The 16,905-nt window shown below is 30.5% G+C and overlaps 3 protein-coding genes across 5 annotated transcripts; 1 reads left to right on the forward strand and 2 right to left on the reverse strand.

The window, feature by feature from the left end:
* Window positions 1–1,546: 1,546 nt before the first annotated feature.
* On the reverse strand, window positions 1,547–3,671 carry LOC108485929 (pentatricopeptide repeat-containing protein At5g38730). The gene has a single exon (XM_017789769.2). The coding sequence runs from the start codon at window positions 3,320–3,322 to the stop codon at window positions 1,553–1,555; it is 1,770 nt and encodes a 589-aa protein (XP_017645258.1). The 5' UTR covers window positions 3,323–3,671; the 3' UTR covers window positions 1,547–1,552.
* Window positions 3,672–5,070: 1,399 nt separating this feature from the next.
* On the reverse strand, window positions 5,071–9,490 carry LOC108484477 (mitotic checkpoint protein BUB3.2-like). 2 transcript variants are annotated; one of them, XM_017788276.2, is made up of 10 exons: window positions 9,154–9,490; window positions 8,935–9,065; window positions 8,742–8,824; window positions 8,105–8,371; window positions 7,842–7,917; window positions 7,630–7,710; window positions 6,713–6,791; window positions 6,530–6,630; window positions 6,359–6,422; window positions 5,071–5,274 (listed from the first exon to the last, which is right to left on the reverse strand). In XM_017788276.2, the coding sequence occupies exons 1-10, from the start codon at window positions 9,274–9,276 to the stop codon at window positions 5,254–5,256; spliced, it is 1,026 nt and encodes a 341-aa protein (XP_017643765.1). In that variant the 5' UTR covers window positions 9,277–9,490; the 3' UTR covers window positions 5,071–5,253. The 2 variants fall into 2 exon arrangements, with proteins under 2 accessions (XP_017643765.1, XP_017643764.1); XM_017788275.2 differs by lacking the exon at window positions 5,071–5,274 and having other exon boundaries at window positions 5,970–6,422; window positions 9,154–9,489.
* A 2,140-nt stretch (window positions 9,491–11,630) lies between these two features.
* On the forward strand, window positions 11,631–16,616 carry LOC108484695 (uncharacterized). Of its 2 annotated transcripts, XM_053026147.1 has the most exons (10): window positions 11,631–12,032; window positions 12,495–12,575; window positions 12,997–13,117; window positions 13,231–13,325; window positions 13,913–13,984; window positions 14,796–15,062; window positions 15,222–15,330; window positions 15,562–15,748; window positions 16,201–16,312; window positions 16,394–16,616. In XM_053026147.1, exons 1-9 carry the CDS (start codon window positions 12,009–12,011, stop codon window positions 16,280–16,282), a joined length of 1,038 nt encoding a protein of 345 aa, XP_052882107.1. In that variant the 5' UTR covers window positions 11,631–12,008; the 3' UTR covers window positions 16,283–16,312; window positions 16,394–16,616. The 2 variants fall into 2 exon arrangements, with proteins under 2 accessions (XP_052882107.1, XP_017644066.1); XM_017788577.2 differs by having other exon boundaries at window positions 16,201–16,616.
* Window positions 16,617–16,905: the final 289 nt, after the last annotated feature.

Genomic DNA, 16,905 nt, shown 5'->3' on the forward strand with positions numbered 1-16,905 from the left:
TGTTTCTTTTAATCATGTTATAGTCTATGTGTATACCATGTTACTAATTAATTAATTTTTTAAAAATAAAATTATTTATAATTTTATATTTTTTAATAATTTGAATATATTCCTCTTTTATTCACAATTGTTAATTTTAAAAATCTCACAATATCTCACTATAATAATATCTCACTTTAGAGGTTATCTAATTTTTTAATGCTTTAATTAAAATTTTCGATATACTTTATTTTTTTTTTTTGCAAAAGCATGGTAGAATTTTTGGCCACAAGCGTATTGTTTTTCTATTCAAACTAGTATTGATATTAATTTGTTTTGAGGTATTGTTTCAAATTTATCGATATTTAAAAGGTTAATATATGACATAGGTCCCTGTACTCTTCATAAATTTGAAATTTAATTCTTGTACTTTTTTTAAAGAATTTAGTCATTGTACTTTCATATAAACTTCGTTTTGTAAACAAACTAAGCTAAAATAAAATTATATCTTTAATAGAATCTAGAACAAAAACCAATTCTCAATTATTATTTATATCAATATTTTATTTATTTACATAGTTGGTTCTAATAAGTCTAACAAATGAGTAATTTTGTGAGTTATTAAATTTGATAATTAAAATTGAATCAAAATGGAATTAATACAATATTGAATTAGATCCACAGATGAATGTTCAATCGAATCAAGTGAAAAAAATTCGAGTTAGTCGAACTGACGAGTTCTATTTTATCATCTTAACTTGATTTGAATTTTTTTTTCAAATCGAATTGAGTGAAATGAAATTTAAGTTGATTCAAATCGAGTAAATTGTTTGAATTAAATTAAAAGTTTAAACATATCAAATAAAATCTTGTTGCAATGGAATTAATTCCATATTAGAGCATATAAATTTGAAACCATATATATTTGAAATTCTTTCAAAGCAAAGTAAGAGAAAAAAAGAAGAAAATATTTTAGTATGACAGACTTGAATTTATAATTTACTTGTTTAGGTCATCAAAATTATTATTTCAATTTTTTAAAAAAATTAAACATTTTTATATATTCTTTATATTTAAAATTTTTTAATTATGAAATTTTATAAATATTTTAAAATTTGAAAATTATTCTGAATTTTTTTGTTGGAAAAGTCTAATTTGCTCATTTTCGAGATTGATGAGAAAAAGAATAATTACACCAATCCATTATTTGAATTATTCGAATTATAAATTTCAACTCAAATCGAATTCAAACAAACCGAAAACTCGATTCGATAACCCGAAATTAAATTTTTTTTCGAGTTTTTCAAGTTTTGGTCACACTTAATTAAAATTAAGTCTCATGAAGTTTGGTGTCTACAAGTATATATTGCAAAGTATAACTATGCTCATCTTACCTTTTAAGAAGCAAGAATAAAAAAAGGGAAAAAAGCAGTTGAATTTTGAACCACATGAACTGCCATATGAAAGGTTAATTCATGAATCTAAATCTTTTTTTTTTTTTTTTAAATTTTTACAACGATTATTCGAACCAAGCTCTTCTTAAGGTAAAATATCAATAGGCTACAACTTAGGTTCAAATCTCACCTTTATTGATATCCTTAAAAATACTCTTAGAAATTAATCCCCTTTGAACCACATGATTCCAAAACAAACCTAAAATGCTATTATTATTGTCACCACCATATGAAGCAGTGAAAGATCTATAGGTTTTGAGAGTTATCATCAACCTCTTTTCATACATTTCATTTAATAGATTTGAAGCAGCATTCACCTTCCCCATTTTCCAATAACCATATGCTAGGTTAGCATATATTACACTATCTCCACATATACCTTTTCCTTGCATAATGCCGAATATTCTTTTGGCGCAATCGAGCCTTTCTCGTTTACAAAACCGTCTTACGAGTGCCCTGTACACCGAGACATCAACAATTAAGCCTCTTTTCAACAATTCATCTGGAAACTTCATAACTTCTTCTTCTTTGCCTAAGTTACAATACCCATCAACAAGCCATGAATAGGTGCAATAACTAGGACAAAACCCTGCATCAAGCATGTTGATCAAGTAATCTTTTGCACTATCCATTTCATTCACCTTGCAAAATCCATGAATCAATGCCTTGAATGTAAATTGATCTAACTTCAATCCGGCTTCCATCATCTTGTTCTTCACTTTTATAGCAGACCCCATATCTCCAATCTTGCAATATGCATTGATCAATGTGTTACAAGTCACATTATCAGGTTCAACTTTCTTTTCATTCATCTCATTCAAAATCCAATTAGCTTCCCTTATTTTACCGTCTTCGCACAACTTACGAATGATTGCGTTATAAGTAACAACTCCTGGATAAATCCCTTTAGCCTCCATTATGTCTCGCAATCTTAATGCTTCTCCTAGCTCATTCACTCTACAATAACCATCAATTAAAGTAGTGTAAGTGACATGGTTAGGACTAACACTAACACCTTTCATTTCCTTAAATAGTCTTAAAGCTTCTCGCATTCTACCTTGTCTACAGAAGCCATAAATAAGTGAATTATAAGTTCTAATGTCTGGACTAATCCCAGCTCTTTCCATCCTATCTTGCACACACAATGCTTCATAATGCATACCCTTTTTAGAATACAAAACGATGATTGTATTGAACGTAATAAGATCTGGAAAAACGTTCTTCAATTCCATCTCACTCAATACCATTTCGGCCTTTTCGACATCACCAGCCATGCAACAAGCATGAAGCAAGACATTATAAACGTGTAAATTCACAACCACCCCAAGTTTAACCATTTTCTTGTAGATTTTCCATACGCTATCAATCAATTTATCTTTAACCAAACAATTTAAAAGCACAGTACAAGCATGTAAATGAGGCTTTAACCCATGAACTCTCATCGACTCAAAAACCTGTAAAGCATCTTGGGTCATTCTCAATTTCCCATATGATATCACCAACCAACTTAAAACATGAGAATTAACTTCAGCGTCCGAATGGGTACTCACCAAAACCTTCAAAACGGAATTTGACGACAAGAAATCTTTGTTAGGAATTTTGTCGAGCAAGTGGTGTGCAGTCTTGAAATGTTTGTGCTTGGTGAGAATGTGAATCATTGTCCACGTAGATTGCAGAGAGTGGTTATAGGTGGCAATAGAAGTTTTTACCCATTGAAAGAAAGACCACGAAAGAGAAGCATTGCAACTGAAAACAGAGAGGTGGAGAAGGAGATGGTTAATGGTGGTGGAAGTTATTTGACTGCAAATTTTGGGTTCCAAAAGATGATTCCAATGACCCTTTAGGACAATGGTGAAAATTGTTTGAGTAAATCGAGCTGAGTTAGCCATCTGCTACTTCATAAGATCACCCCAACTCCCTTTCCATCCACAAAGCAGCTACTTCCCCTGCACCCTCCTATCGGTTATGTGAAATTTAACAAGGATGGATCCGCAATTGGCAATCCAAGTCCAGCTGGAATTGGCAACTGATCATGCTGGCACAGTACTCTTCTTCTCTAAATATGTTGCAACTGTAGATGCTATTCTTGTATAGCTGCTAGCCATTAAAGAAACTTGCTGCATTTTCTTAAGTTCAACATGGAGGCACTCTTTAGCTCATTACAGAGTGCGACGGCAGCAACGTGTTCAATGAATTCTGAGCAATTATATTAGGGTAAACTACACCATTACAACTTCTTGTTTTGGTTACTTAATTAAAAAATTTACAATTTAATCATTAAACTATTCAAAAATTTTCATTTAGGTCATTTAACTATCTAAAAATTTTTATTTAAGTCACTGGCTTGTAAAGTTGATTCATAAAAAAAAACTGAACTGTAAAAGATAAAGGAAAAGATAACTTTCGATTGGTACAGACAGTGCGAACAGAGAAAATCATATAACATCGATTTTAATAGACCAATTACTTAAATAAAAACTGTTGAATAGTTCGATGACTAAATTATAACTTTTTTTAGTTAAGTGACCAAAACGAAAACTTACTCATAATTTAATGACTAATGATATAGTTTACCTATTAAATTAAATGTAGATAAGTACAAGTTTAGAAAAAATTCTATCATATTATTAAATTAAGTTTTAAAATAATAATAATTTAATTTAAAAATTGTGCTAATTATAAAATAGATTTACTTGAACAAAATTTTAAGTATAAAATATAAAAATATTGTGATAATTATAATTTAGTATATAATTATTAATTTTTAAAATTGTTCTAATTTTATTAATGTAAAAACTATATATTATATAAAATATAATAAAATTATCATTATCAATGATAATTAACAATAATTAAAAATATATTATTTGAAAATTAATTATAAATTAAATGTGTAAAATGTATAACTTCCAAAAAACATTTGAATAGAATAATATAACATTTATTATTTATTATATTACTAAATTTATTCTTTTAAATAATTTGTTTATTTATAAGATTCATCACATATATTAAACTTTCAAATTATACACAAATTGCTTTTATTTGAATAGAAAAATTAATTTAACCATTAAATTTTTAATAACAATGAAATTGTAATTGCATGAATTTTTCTAAAATTATTAAACATTACTAATAAAGTATATTAATTGTCATACATGCTACTACATCAATGCTATTAAATTTTAATAATTGAATCAATTTTTCCATAAAAAAATAGCTTAATCAAATCTTGAAGGTTAAAGGCAAAAGTAACCAAAAGAAGAGAGAGAGTACATGTAAGGGCTAAATTTATCATTATGTCAAAATGAAAACAATTATCATGTATGAAAATGTTCCACTTACACCAATATAAAATTAAAATAATTTTACATATTTTCATGACATTTTGTACAATTGATATTTTAACAGTGGTTGCATATATTGATTTATTCATAATTGTAAATGTAATTTATGTTTAAGAATTTGATTTATTAGTCGATTGAGTCTTAATTTTATTAGTATAAATATTATTGCCAATGTAAGAAGACTTGAGTTCAAGTGTAATGCATTATCCTATTATTTATGAATAGTAAAAAATTATAAATAATTTTAAATATTATGTCAATAAAAAGTAAATATAGAGAATGTTGTAAAATTTTAAATGAACCCATTCAAAGCAACAGTAAAAGCATCTTCCAAGCTCCTTTATTATTAATTAAATTACATTTTAAACTTTTTATTTACACAAATTTGTTAAATTTCACAAGCATCTAAGGACAAAGTCAAACAAAACCATTTGGAGGTGAATAATGTTGAATATTTTAGGCCGCATTTCTTGCTACTTGGGCTCGGCAATGTTCTACAAGAGTACAAGATTTCATCATGGTGAATTCAATTGTGAATTTAACCATCTTTATATTTTACAAATTGAAAATTCTAACATAATCAAACATATTATTATATGTATAATACCATATTAGTTTATTAATTTTATATAGTATTAAAAAATTAAATTAATGAATTTAAATGTTTAATGTCTCGATTGGTTACTAATATATTAACATGTAAAAATTATTTATTTAGTATGCATTACAATAGTTAGACATAAAAAATAATTAATACAAATTTAAATTTAAAATAAAAAGATGAGTAATAACAATTATAAGAAATAAGAATTCTTCAAAATAAATGAAAAATTTTCCTTCTTTACTAAAAATGAAAGTAGTTAAATATTACCTATTAAATTAGTTTATTATGAACCATATACTAAAACATGAGTAAAAATAACATTCCTACCAAACATAGGATAAAAAATTCAAATTGAAGAATATAAACTAAGTTTATAACTTTATGTATGATAAATGATTAATTGCAAAATTTAATCAATCAAATTTAATTATCGAGTTAAAATTAAAAATTAAAAATTGAAAGTAAAAGGACTAAAGTTAACTAATTTAAATAAACTCATAATACATACATAATACAAGGACTAAGAACAAAATTTAAATTTTTAGTTGTCTCAATGCTTCCAACGTCATTAATATAGTCTACACATTCAAAATTTTCCCCATATATTTGAAAGATGTAGCCTCAAACATTAATACATGTTTTAAAACAGATACTTCCAGAGAAGAAAAAGAAGAAATTAGAACATAGACCATAACAGATTCTAAGCACTGTTAACATTTGAAAACAATGTACGCTAAACACTTTTCAACAGAAAGTGGGAAAAAAAGGGTATTATAGTTGTAACAAATTCACAGAGGATGTGAGAAAAAAAGAAAAAAAAAAACTCTCTAGCCTATGATTAAAAAAGAGTTTAGTTTCATGGTTCAGACCATTCACTCAAGCCTTACAAAGCAATTAACATCTCAAACATATAGAATTACCACATAGAAGATAAAAATATGCTTAATCAGCTACGCTGGAGGATTAGGATATACCTTTGGTTTTGGCTTGACTTCAATTTCATTTACGCTACGTACAAAGATTGCATCTGGTTCATGTCTGCACAAAAGAGAAGGATCTGAAATTAGAGCTCGACTATGTGTATACCGTAAACCTTCATGATTTTGGGGTCAGAAAAAGAGGGAGAGAGTTGAGAGGAATCTTACGCTTTATCTCCCTCTTCGAATGTGTAACTTGAAGCAACGGCCAATAGTCGCCCATCTTTGCTGAATGAAAGAGCAGCAACGCTTGTCGGGTACTTTGAATACTGCAAAAAGATCATTTAATGATGGTAATAAATTATCAGCTCTTTTAACAGAAATGAAATTGCACTTCGATCCAATCTTTACCTGATACAGCCTCTTCTTATTGTTTCCGTCCCACACATTAACAAAACCATCACAACCTCCAGTTGCAAATGTACCATATCTGCAGGATTGAAAGTCAATGAAGAAATTAGATATGGTTTGAATGGAAACAAGCTAACATTAATTATGTTCAAGATCTTGCCAATCTGATATGGACACTTTAATTGCAATAGGAGTTTTTAGTTTTATTTATTTATTTATTATATCAGGTTTTACTAAGAGTTTTAGTTTTTACTATATTAGGTTTTTGTTTCCTTCATAAACCCTAAGTTAAGAATTCTATTTTATGTCAATTAGGACTCTTTCATTTGTTATTAACAGTCTATAAAAGGCTGCCAATATGAAATAAAGAGGTAAGCAATTATTCTATCAAAAGAAATGTTATTTTGAGAGGGGGTTCAGTCAAGGACAAATCTGCCTTTTTGAGTAACCATAGGTCGAAGCAAGAATTCTTTCTCGTCTAGACCTGTGACTAGATCCTACGCCAAGGTGCATAACACAATCTTTCATAAAAAATATTTTAGCTGAGCCAACACAAGCATTACCAATAAACTGTAACCTAATGTCTTACCCGGAAGTTCAAAGTCAGCAATTTATATATTTTCTCAACAATAGTTGAATCAAATAAGAGGAAAAATGACCAAATGTGTCATACTCACTTCATTAACTTTCCAAGAAGAGAATCTAATATTATAATTACCAATTGTCATTTGTTCCGGCCTGTCACACTACACAAATGACAAAATGCTCCAAATGGCAGTGCCTGCAGTATAATCTATGGTCCACGTACTACATCATATAGTTAATATACTATCCAGCTGAGCTGATGCTGCTCGGGTTTTCAGCCTCATCAGCTTTTAATAAATAAAGAAGAGTAGAAAACTTTTGCAGAAACTTACACAGGATGGAATGCAATGGCATTTACTGGATATACAATGTCCCGTCCAGCCTCAGATTTTCGATGGCACTTGAAGGCATACCTACAAAATATCAATGGATAAATGCAAAAAGATAAATGAAGAACAGGTAGGATCAGCTCCAGAACAGTTTCTAGAGTTCGTATCTATCCACATGACTTATATAGTGCTAAAAGGAAAAGACTGATGCACACTTTTTGGCTTGACTGGCCTCTGAGAGGTCAAAGAACTCCATTGCTACTCGCCCTTCAACCGAACTAAGAGCATACCCTGTATAAACTTGTTTAATAAGAAACAATCATACCCAAAAAAGTAATAGGCGAAGATAAATGGATAAGAGATCTAAAATCATGCAATACTAACTTATTTAAATGCTTGTATAATGTGAGCCTTCCTTTAAAGAGTACTTTCTTTCCTTGTAAAAACTAATAAAACTTTTAGAAGTTATAAACATTACCTGTTCCATTTGGATAACATCTCACACATCTAGTTTGATACTTCAATGAAGATTCCCTTCGCTGTTCAGGTTGAGACATGTTTCGCAAGTCATATACATTTACATGTCTTCCAGCAGTTGCCACGACTAAACGATTTCCAACAAGAGATAGCGAGTAAACACGTTCAGGTTGTGGGTATGTGCCGACAAGAGTACGCTCCTGCCCACTTGCACCTCTTGGATCCCAACATTTCAATGTCTTGTCCCAACTGCCTGTGATCACTTGTCCTATAACAACACATCAAACATTAAGGATTCAGACATTTACTTAAATGAAACAAAACGACACATGCTCAATACCCTGTGTAGTATATTCCTACGAAGACATAGCCCATAGCACCATCATGAAACTCATCTAAGCTTCAAAATCTAATTCATAAAGGATAGGATTCAGTGAAACTTGTGACTACGGAATAACCAATCATCTTTCTAGAAACTCACTCTACCCTATCATTTCCTTAATTATTCGGATTAATGCCTTTTCCAAAATCAAAACTCAGAAAATCCTACTTTGAAAGGCAAGATCAAAGACAAATCATATTCAAATCCAATTTAAAACAACGAAGTCAATAGAGATTATTTGAAATTTTTAACCAACCTGCTGCATAAGAATACTCTATACAACGTACAGGAGCATCATGTCTACCTAATATTTCCTCCTTTCCATGGCTGAACATTATCCTACAAAATTAGCATCTCAAAATTAAGTTTGATACTAAATTCATTTTTCCTAGCCTTTCTCGAGAATCAACCAGAGATATTAGTGCAAAAAATAGATCCAATTCACTGACCTCCTAACTTTATTGTCAACGCTAGCACTGAACCCAGATGAATCATCATGGAAGCAGCAATCAAGTACTGGCCCACCGTGCATAAACTCTCCTCGCAAAACGTTTGCGCTTGCGTCGTACAATCTCACAGTCTACGATTAAAAAAAAAAAAGAACTGTTCACTGAAAAGAATAAAAGGAAACTTAAAAAATTTAAAGGTATTTGATGTTGAGGGAGCACCTTATCCCATGAAGAGACGAGTAGATTATCGCTGTGATTAGAGAACCGAAGGTTCGAGATTCCGTCCGTCGGAGGGTTAGAGAGCTCGCGACCTGGTACCGGTGGCGGGTGGACAGATGTCATCGCTCGATTGGCTGCTAGAGAGATGAAATGAACTAACAGAGATCGGAGAGAGCTTAGGGTTTTGGTAGAGAAGATGAATGTTTTTTTACTGGGTGAGCGATATAAAAGAGAGGGAAGAAGATTTGAAATTTAGAAATGTTTTTATTCGGATCGGCCAAGTCCCACTGTTTCAAAAATTTTGCCAATGGCATAACTAAACAAAAAAAAATTAACACTTTTTGAATTCAAAATTAGTTGGTACTTTTTTCTTTACCCAAAAAGCTCATCCTGTAAATATGTAATTACACTAATACCATTTAGGTTTATGATAAATATCAATTTTATACATAACCTTTAATTTAATATGTAATGTTATATATGAACTCTGATTTTTATAATTTTATGTATTAAATTTTGATTTAATTCAATTTTTCAAATTACTTATAATATTATCGAATTAGTACCATTTTACGTTAATATATTAATTTAATATAAAATAAATATATGTATTAATTTCTTTAAATGGATATAATTAAATCAAAATCAAAATTTCATAGTATAAGATTAACTCATTTTTGTTTTGCAGATTATTTGTTAAAATTTTCTAAGAGCAACTTGGATTCTGTTATAAGAATTTGGAATGTGTTGCATAATTTCTATGAGTTGTCTGGTTTGAAGCTTAAACTAGCAAAAAGTGAAAAAAAAATTATACAAATGTTACTAAGGAGGAATTTAGGAATGGCAAAAATTGAATTGCTTGATAAATTCTAATCGATTCGCTTTAAATAAAGTGGATTTAAAAAATGTATGTGAAATAGATGGATTATTTCTTCTACATAGTAGGTATAAAAGTAGTTATAATAATTATTTGTTTCACTATATAAATTTATCATTTTACCCTTATATAACTATTAAAAAAGTAAAAAATTATATATTAAAAATATTGAAAATATTTAATTTTAAAATTTATAATGAATACATCTAATATATTTGCAAATATTTGCAAATATTTATAATGAATTCATTATAAATATTCGCTTCAATCTAATATATTTGCAAATATACTATGGGTTAATTCAACCAAACATCCTCAGATTTTAAATTGCTCTTCAAATTTTAAAATATTTTAATTGAATTCTAAAAGTAGCAAATTTTAAAATATTTTAATTGAATTCTAAAAGTATCATTATTATAGCAAATTTTAAAATATTTTAATTGAATTATAAAAGTATCATTATTATAGCAATCAAGTCATTCTATCAATTTAGGTATTAGCTCGGTGTTAAATTGCCAATAAAACCTTAACTTAATGACAACATTGAGATTTGGAGTTTTTAGATAATGTATTTGAATCTTACATTATTTAAATTAAGCTGGGTTATCTTGAAATTTATTCTTTTTTGTTAAAACATATTCCATTTACTAGTCTAATCACGCATTACAATGGGTGATTATGGTTACAATTATTCGGATTGTGTTGATTGTAATTATGATTATACGTATAACATAAAAAACTTTCTGAATCAAATTATAAACACATATATCCTTATTGCATGAACCGCTTAAATATGATATCTTCAAAAATAAGTAATTCTAAATTTTATTGACACCTTTTTAATAGTCAAATTCAAATAGTCAATGCAACCAAAACAGAATCAAGTTAAATATTTCTTTTATTAATGAAGCTTTTCCGTTTTAAGTTTATAATAATAGTTAAAATAAATGGATAAAAGTTCCATAGAGTCTATTGTATTAAGAGCCAAGATTGCATTTTACTCCTCTACTAAAAATAGGTAAATTACTCTTTATATAGTAAATTAATTAGCAAACTTGTCATTTCTATTAAAAATTTTATTCATATACACTACTAAAACTAGCATAATTAACGAAATAATTAAAAATGACATGTAGTATGCTATGTGTACCTTACAATCGACGTATAATGATTATTTTTCACCATAGAAATTAATGAAAATTTTAACATAAGAATCAATTTACTTTTTGATTTAACGTACATAAATTAATTTACTAAATTTTTCACTAAGGTATAAAATACAATCTAAATTCTAGTACATAAGTTTCTACGATACTATAAAGTTGAAATTAATTTCAATTAAAATGTTTCAGATGATGTATAAAATATAAATTAAAAATTATAATTACTCAAATAGAATTAAATTTTATTTTATTTAATTAATAATTAATTTCAAATTTAAATGATGTAAATATAAATATGTCATATCTAAAACAATAAAAATAACTTAGAATTAAATATAAAATATTTTTCAAAATATTATATAAGTTGGTTAATTTTATTTACTTAAAATTAATTTTATTAGAAATATCTATAAAAAAAGTAAAAACCCAAAACTCAAAATTTATGAAAAACAAAAAATCTAATTGAATAGAACCAAATTGAAACTGTTAAGAATTCGACTCAATCTGATCATCTGAATCGGCAAATATCGAAAATCGATGGAGGGGTTTTGTTTCCTCTGTACCACCTGAAGCTAAGACTATCATCTCACTCAAAATAGTCAAAAAAAAAAAATCACACAAAAAAGAAGAAATAAATTTTGCTATATTACTCATTTAAAAAAAAATGTTTTCTCTGATCTTCTGCTTATTTAAATCTTAAGGTAATTTTCCATCAAATTTTGTTCACCTCAATCTATTTCTAAAATCTGAAGCTTTGTACAAAACGGGATCGAACTCCAAGTGATTGATTCCTTTCTGGCCCATTTCTCTGTGCAATGGTGGTCTGCAAATGCCGTAAGGTACCGTTTTATTTTAAATCAATTTTACTCAAAATTTTGATCTATTGATAAGTTTACTGCCACTCAATGCTCAGAATTACAATTTTTTGTACCAATATTTATTAATTTACTCTCTCTTTTTTTTTTTTTTTACAAATTTGTCTTGGAATTTGTAATTCACCGCTGGATTTTGGTCTTTTAGATCTCCATCTTTTTTTCGTAAAAATTATGAGTTTGCAGATCTTTGTTATCTTAACTTTAAGGTTCATGAATTGGAAAATGCGTATTTGATTACTTAAATATATGAATCTAAGAGAGGAGGACATTAACCTTGATATTTGGAGGTTCTAGTGGAATGCAGCTTGTTCTGTTATGAATTTGGTTGCGATTAAATAAGTAATTTGTAGAGCTGATGTTGGTTGGGACCATGATTCACAAATGGTTTCTGTGTGTAAGCGTCTATTCCTCCTTTTGGTATTTCAGGCGACAAAACTATATTGTTTCGTGCACAAGGTTCCCGTTTGTGGGGAATGCATCTGCTTACCTGAGCACCAAATATGCGTTGTAAGTTTATTACATTCTGCTTTATTGGACTCAAAACTTTACTTACAAGCATTTTGACTTAATTTAAACTAAGAGTGGTTATACGAGATTGACTAGGAGCAAAAGACAATAATAATTCTATCCAAAAGGAAAATGGGGGAGGGGGGAAGGTCTGTGGGTTTGTTATGGGGAGGTTTTAGCGGAGTGAGAGCTTGTCTTGTAAAAATCATTTTTGGGTCTTGAACAGCTCTTTTTGCAGCTACAGGTCTCATGATATGTTGGATTTGTTAATATATTCATGATACATCTTGGTGCCATATTTATACATAAACCAATTTCGGCATGCTGTGTACTTTTTACAGTGTTATAAAACAATTCTGAGTGGAGGTGTTGTATGGAATGCTGTTCGGGGCTAATAAAGTTTTCATTTCCTTTGCTCTAGATACATACTTACTCAGAGTGGGTAATAGATGGAGACTATGACTGGCCTTCCAAATGTTGCAAATGCCAAGCTGTGCTTGAGGAGGGGGCTGGCTCTGAAACCACACGATTGGGTTGCTTACGTATGTATTTATGCTGATGTGGATGCTACATACTGCTTGTTGTTTTATTTTCTTGCAAACCAGCATGTTGGACTTATGTTGTATGATCTCACTCTTTTAATTTGCTACTTTAGATGTCATACATACAACTTGCTTGGTTTCACATATCAAAAGCTTTCCTCTGCACACTGCACCCGCTGGATATGTGTGTCCTTCATGTTCGATATCTGTAAGCTCTCAAAAGACTGTTTATTATATTTCAGCATGAATCAGCTGTATCATGCCCACATGCTTCGGTTTGTATTGTGTAAAGTGATAAATATATGTTGACAGAATTGATGGTGACAATGCTCTTGTACCTCACAAGTAGTTAGAAGCATCTAGGTGGTAAATGTGTCCAGGCTTCAAATGATGATACGAGATGGTTAACCGTAATACTAAAAATTACTGCCTTAACCATACTGCTCCGACTTTTGGAGTCATTCATATGAGTAGTTGACTGAGGAAAACTCCTTTGCTGATTGGCATGTTTCCGATTTTCAAGTATTTTAATTTTTTGAATCTTTTCAATGGCCTAGCAAATGCAGAGGATAGAGATTAATATGTGAACATGTAATTGACATTCTCTTGCGTCGGAGGAATTTCTATGATCTGTTACTGATAGAGTCAAGACTGTATAATTTTCTTGTGGCATTCCTCAACAATTACTGTTATTCTTGGATTTTAGCAGTTATGCTTTATGGTCATGATTATAATTTACTTCTGTCAGTATTTGATCTTTGGCTTTGTCTCATTTTCCAATGGTTTCTTCCCCAGATATGGCCTCCCAAAAGTGTTAAAGATACAACATCCTGTCTTCATTCACTGCTGAAGGAGGCTATTTTGCAGGTAAGTTTATGCTTGGTTTGGGCTGTTACAAAGAACTGCTGCTTATTCTAAATGAATAGTGAATTTTGAATATATATACATATATATTTTTTCTTTGTCAATATTTTCTTTATCAAACTATTCTTCTACTTTTCATCAATTACATCTTTGCTTTATTATATTCAACCTTGGATGCTTTGGAAGTCCTACTCTTGCCACTTGCCTGTTGTAGATTGTAATTCAGTAGTTATGCTTTTCAGCATGGGCTGAACAAGTTGATTGCATCCTTTCCATGGTTGACACAAAAGTTGTGAGATTAAACTGTTTCCCTGGTGGAGGTTTCCAAAACGGGTTACATATAGTCTGCTAGGAAAATTTCATCTGTCAAATGCATTAATCAGCATTCAGCAGAATCAACTACTTCAGTACTTCTGATAAATGTTATTGTAAAATGTAGGCCATACAAGTTCGCTATGGCCAAACATATTTCTTCCTTGTCCATTAAAAGCATTGACCTGCAAGCAAGTTCTGAAAATCTCATTTCCCAAGTTATTTCTAGCTTCTAAAACTCAATCTAGCCCAGATCTCGGTATTTTGGGTGCCCACTCAATTATCTGAAGCTTCAAACTGCTTAAGATCATCAGTTGCCTTAGACTATAAATTGTGTGGATAAGAAGTGCACCACAGAAAAAGATTTATATGGATCGATTGGAGTTCTAGCATGTTCTATTGCAGATATATATTGTAGTCTCTTTTTTAGGATGAATGCAGTTTGAATTCTTTTCAATTCTGTATAAATAAATTTTAAATAACCTTATGTGATATCATGCAGACTGGCATGGAAAAGAATTTGTTTGGAAATCATCCTGTTTCTTTGCCTAGAACAGAACACCGTGGTCCTCCACCTGCATTTGCTTCAGATCCATTGATAGATGTAGCTGGAGGACAAGAGTATGATGCGAATTCATCACCCTCTGTTGCAAAAGATGGAGGATACTCTGCCATAGCAGGACCTTCAAAACCTACAGTAACAGAAATAATGGAGATGGATGGTCCTAGTTCAACTGAGAGTTACATGAAAGCTTCAAGTCCTGTTGCTGTAAGTCTTTTTTTTTTTTTAATCTTTTGTTAGTTATTGGATGTGAACCAAGTTCTTTAAATCATGTTATTTTTGCTTGTTTGTATGTGTCAATTCATTTATGTTAGTTGTTTGCTTTCTTATGTTGGGTGTTTTATTCTATGTTGCAATGAAACCCAGCCTATGGCTACAACTCGGAAGAGTACAGCTCATGTTGATCGGAAAAACTCTGAAATCTCATATTATACAGATGATGAAGATGGAAATCGTAAAAAGTACTCTCGGAGGGGTGAGTTAAAAAGCCTTGGATCAAGAAGCCATTCTGGTCTCTGATTGATTAGTACTTTTCCAATTTGTTCTTGCTGTGACCTACATCTTTTGGTGTGACCATTCCTTAAAGCATCCATCCAAGGTGCTAAGTGTATCTGTAATGGAGAACTTAGGGAAGATGATTTTTCGTATGCCTATGACATGATTTGCATACAATTCCTTTTTTTGAATTTGTAACTTCTTGTTGTAGGGCCACTTCATCTGAAGTTTCTCAGAGCATTAGTTCCCTTTTGGTCAAGTGCATTACCAACTCTTCCAGTGACTGCACCCCCACATAAAGACTCGTCAAATGTAGATGATATCCGAGAAGGTCGATCGAAGCATCAAAGATCAACACGGATGGATCCAAGAAAAATTCTTCTCATCATAGCAATCATGTAAGTCTGCACTTTTTTTCTTCTTTTTTTTTGTATATGAATATCCAAGGCCATGCTAATCAACCAACCTACATTGCCACACATTGATTCATCTCTCTCTCTCTCTTGTGTATGCATTTACCCATTTCTTATCAGCATGCATCTCTCTTTGTATTTATGCGTGTATCTGTGCTCTTGACCTGTGGATGCTGCAACTGATATATCTGGATGGATGCCAATTAAGATTGGGAGATTAAAATAATGAGGAATAGATATATATATATATATATATATATCATAAAAATGTTCCATTTTACTCTTCTCTTGGGAATTAAATGGTGGACCATAGAACAGTGTATGTCTTTGCATCATCCATTGCAGATCCCAAATGGAACAAAATAAAATGAAACTGCCTATATTGGTTATATTACAGAAAGGATTTTTTATTTACAGTGTTAAATTATGTTGTTCAGGGCCTGCATGGCGACTATGAGTATTCTGTACTACAGAATTTCACAAAGGGCTCTTGGTGAGGGAGTGGCTGATGATGAGTAGCAGTAACTACTTCTAATTGCGATGAAATTGGTGAGATATTATATTTACATGCTTCTGCAAATCTTGTTGGTTACTGCTATTGCCGCTATAACTGCCATTTTCTCTGCTCAGTCCTCCCCTTAGTCAGATTGCCCTATGAAGAGCATGGGTGGAAAATACAAGTAAGATTGCAGATTTTTTTTTTTTTTAATGATGTTAAAAGAATATTAACTGAGTTGCAGTTAGAGCTGAATGTTACATGGTTTTTTTTGGCCGCCTTTCGGCTTCTTTATCTTGTGTTTCCTTTTGCACCGGTTTCGGAGTTGAAATGAATGACATTTTAAAAGGCACAAAACGTCTTCTTCTTCTTCTTCTTCTTCTTTAAACTGGGTTAGTCTCCGGCAACTAGTTACTAGTGTAGTGGCAAATGACTTTCGTTGCTTAAGGTTTTGTTGAGATTAGATCCCAAATTCAAATCTGGGCAATCCTTCTCTTGTCCAGAAAATTAAAAACATGAAAAAAAAACCCTAATCCATTTTCAGCTCGGCACTATTTAAATCTAAGCCACATCTAGAGCGGTGAACATCCTGACCATAAGGTCAACACACTAGGTTTATTAACACACATTATAGTCATTGTCTAAT

The sequence above is a fragment of the Gossypium arboreum genome, chromosome 3 (assembly GCF_025698485.1).
Source record: "Gossypium arboreum isolate Shixiya-1 chromosome 3, ASM2569848v2, whole genome shotgun sequence".
Lineage (NCBI taxonomy): Eukaryota > Viridiplantae > Streptophyta > Magnoliopsida > Malvales > Malvaceae > Gossypium > Gossypium arboreum.

Excerpts from the sequence above, each read along its gene's own strand:
- LOC108484477 (XM_017788275.2), bottom strand. The coding sequence starts at position 9,276 with ATGACATCTGTCCACCCGCCACCGGTACCAGGTCGCGAGCTCTCTAAC. Across the intron at positions 7,711-7,841 it reads GAGGCCAGTCAAGCCAAAAA|GTATGCCTTCAAGTGCCATC; the intron begins GTGTGCATCAGT and ends GATATTTTGTAG. Across the intron at positions 6,631-6,712 it reads ATAAGAAGAGGCTGTATCAG|TATTCAAAGTACCCGACAAG; the intron begins GTAAAGATTGGA and ends ATCTTTTTGCAG.
- LOC108485929 (XM_017789769.2), bottom strand. The coding sequence starts at position 3,322 with ATGGCTAACTCAGCTCGATTTACTCAAACAATTTTCACCATTGTCCTA.
- LOC108484695 (XM_017788577.2), top strand. The coding sequence starts at position 12,009 with ATGGTGGTCTGCAAATGCCGTAAG. Across the intron at positions 13,118-13,230 it reads CACACGATTGGGTTGCTTAC|ATGTCATACATACAACTTGC; the intron begins GTATGTATTTAT and ends TTGCTACTTTAG. Across the intron at positions 13,985-14,795 it reads TGAAGGAGGCTATTTTGCAG|ACTGGCATGGAAAAGAATTT; the intron begins GTAAGTTTATGC and ends GATATCATGCAG.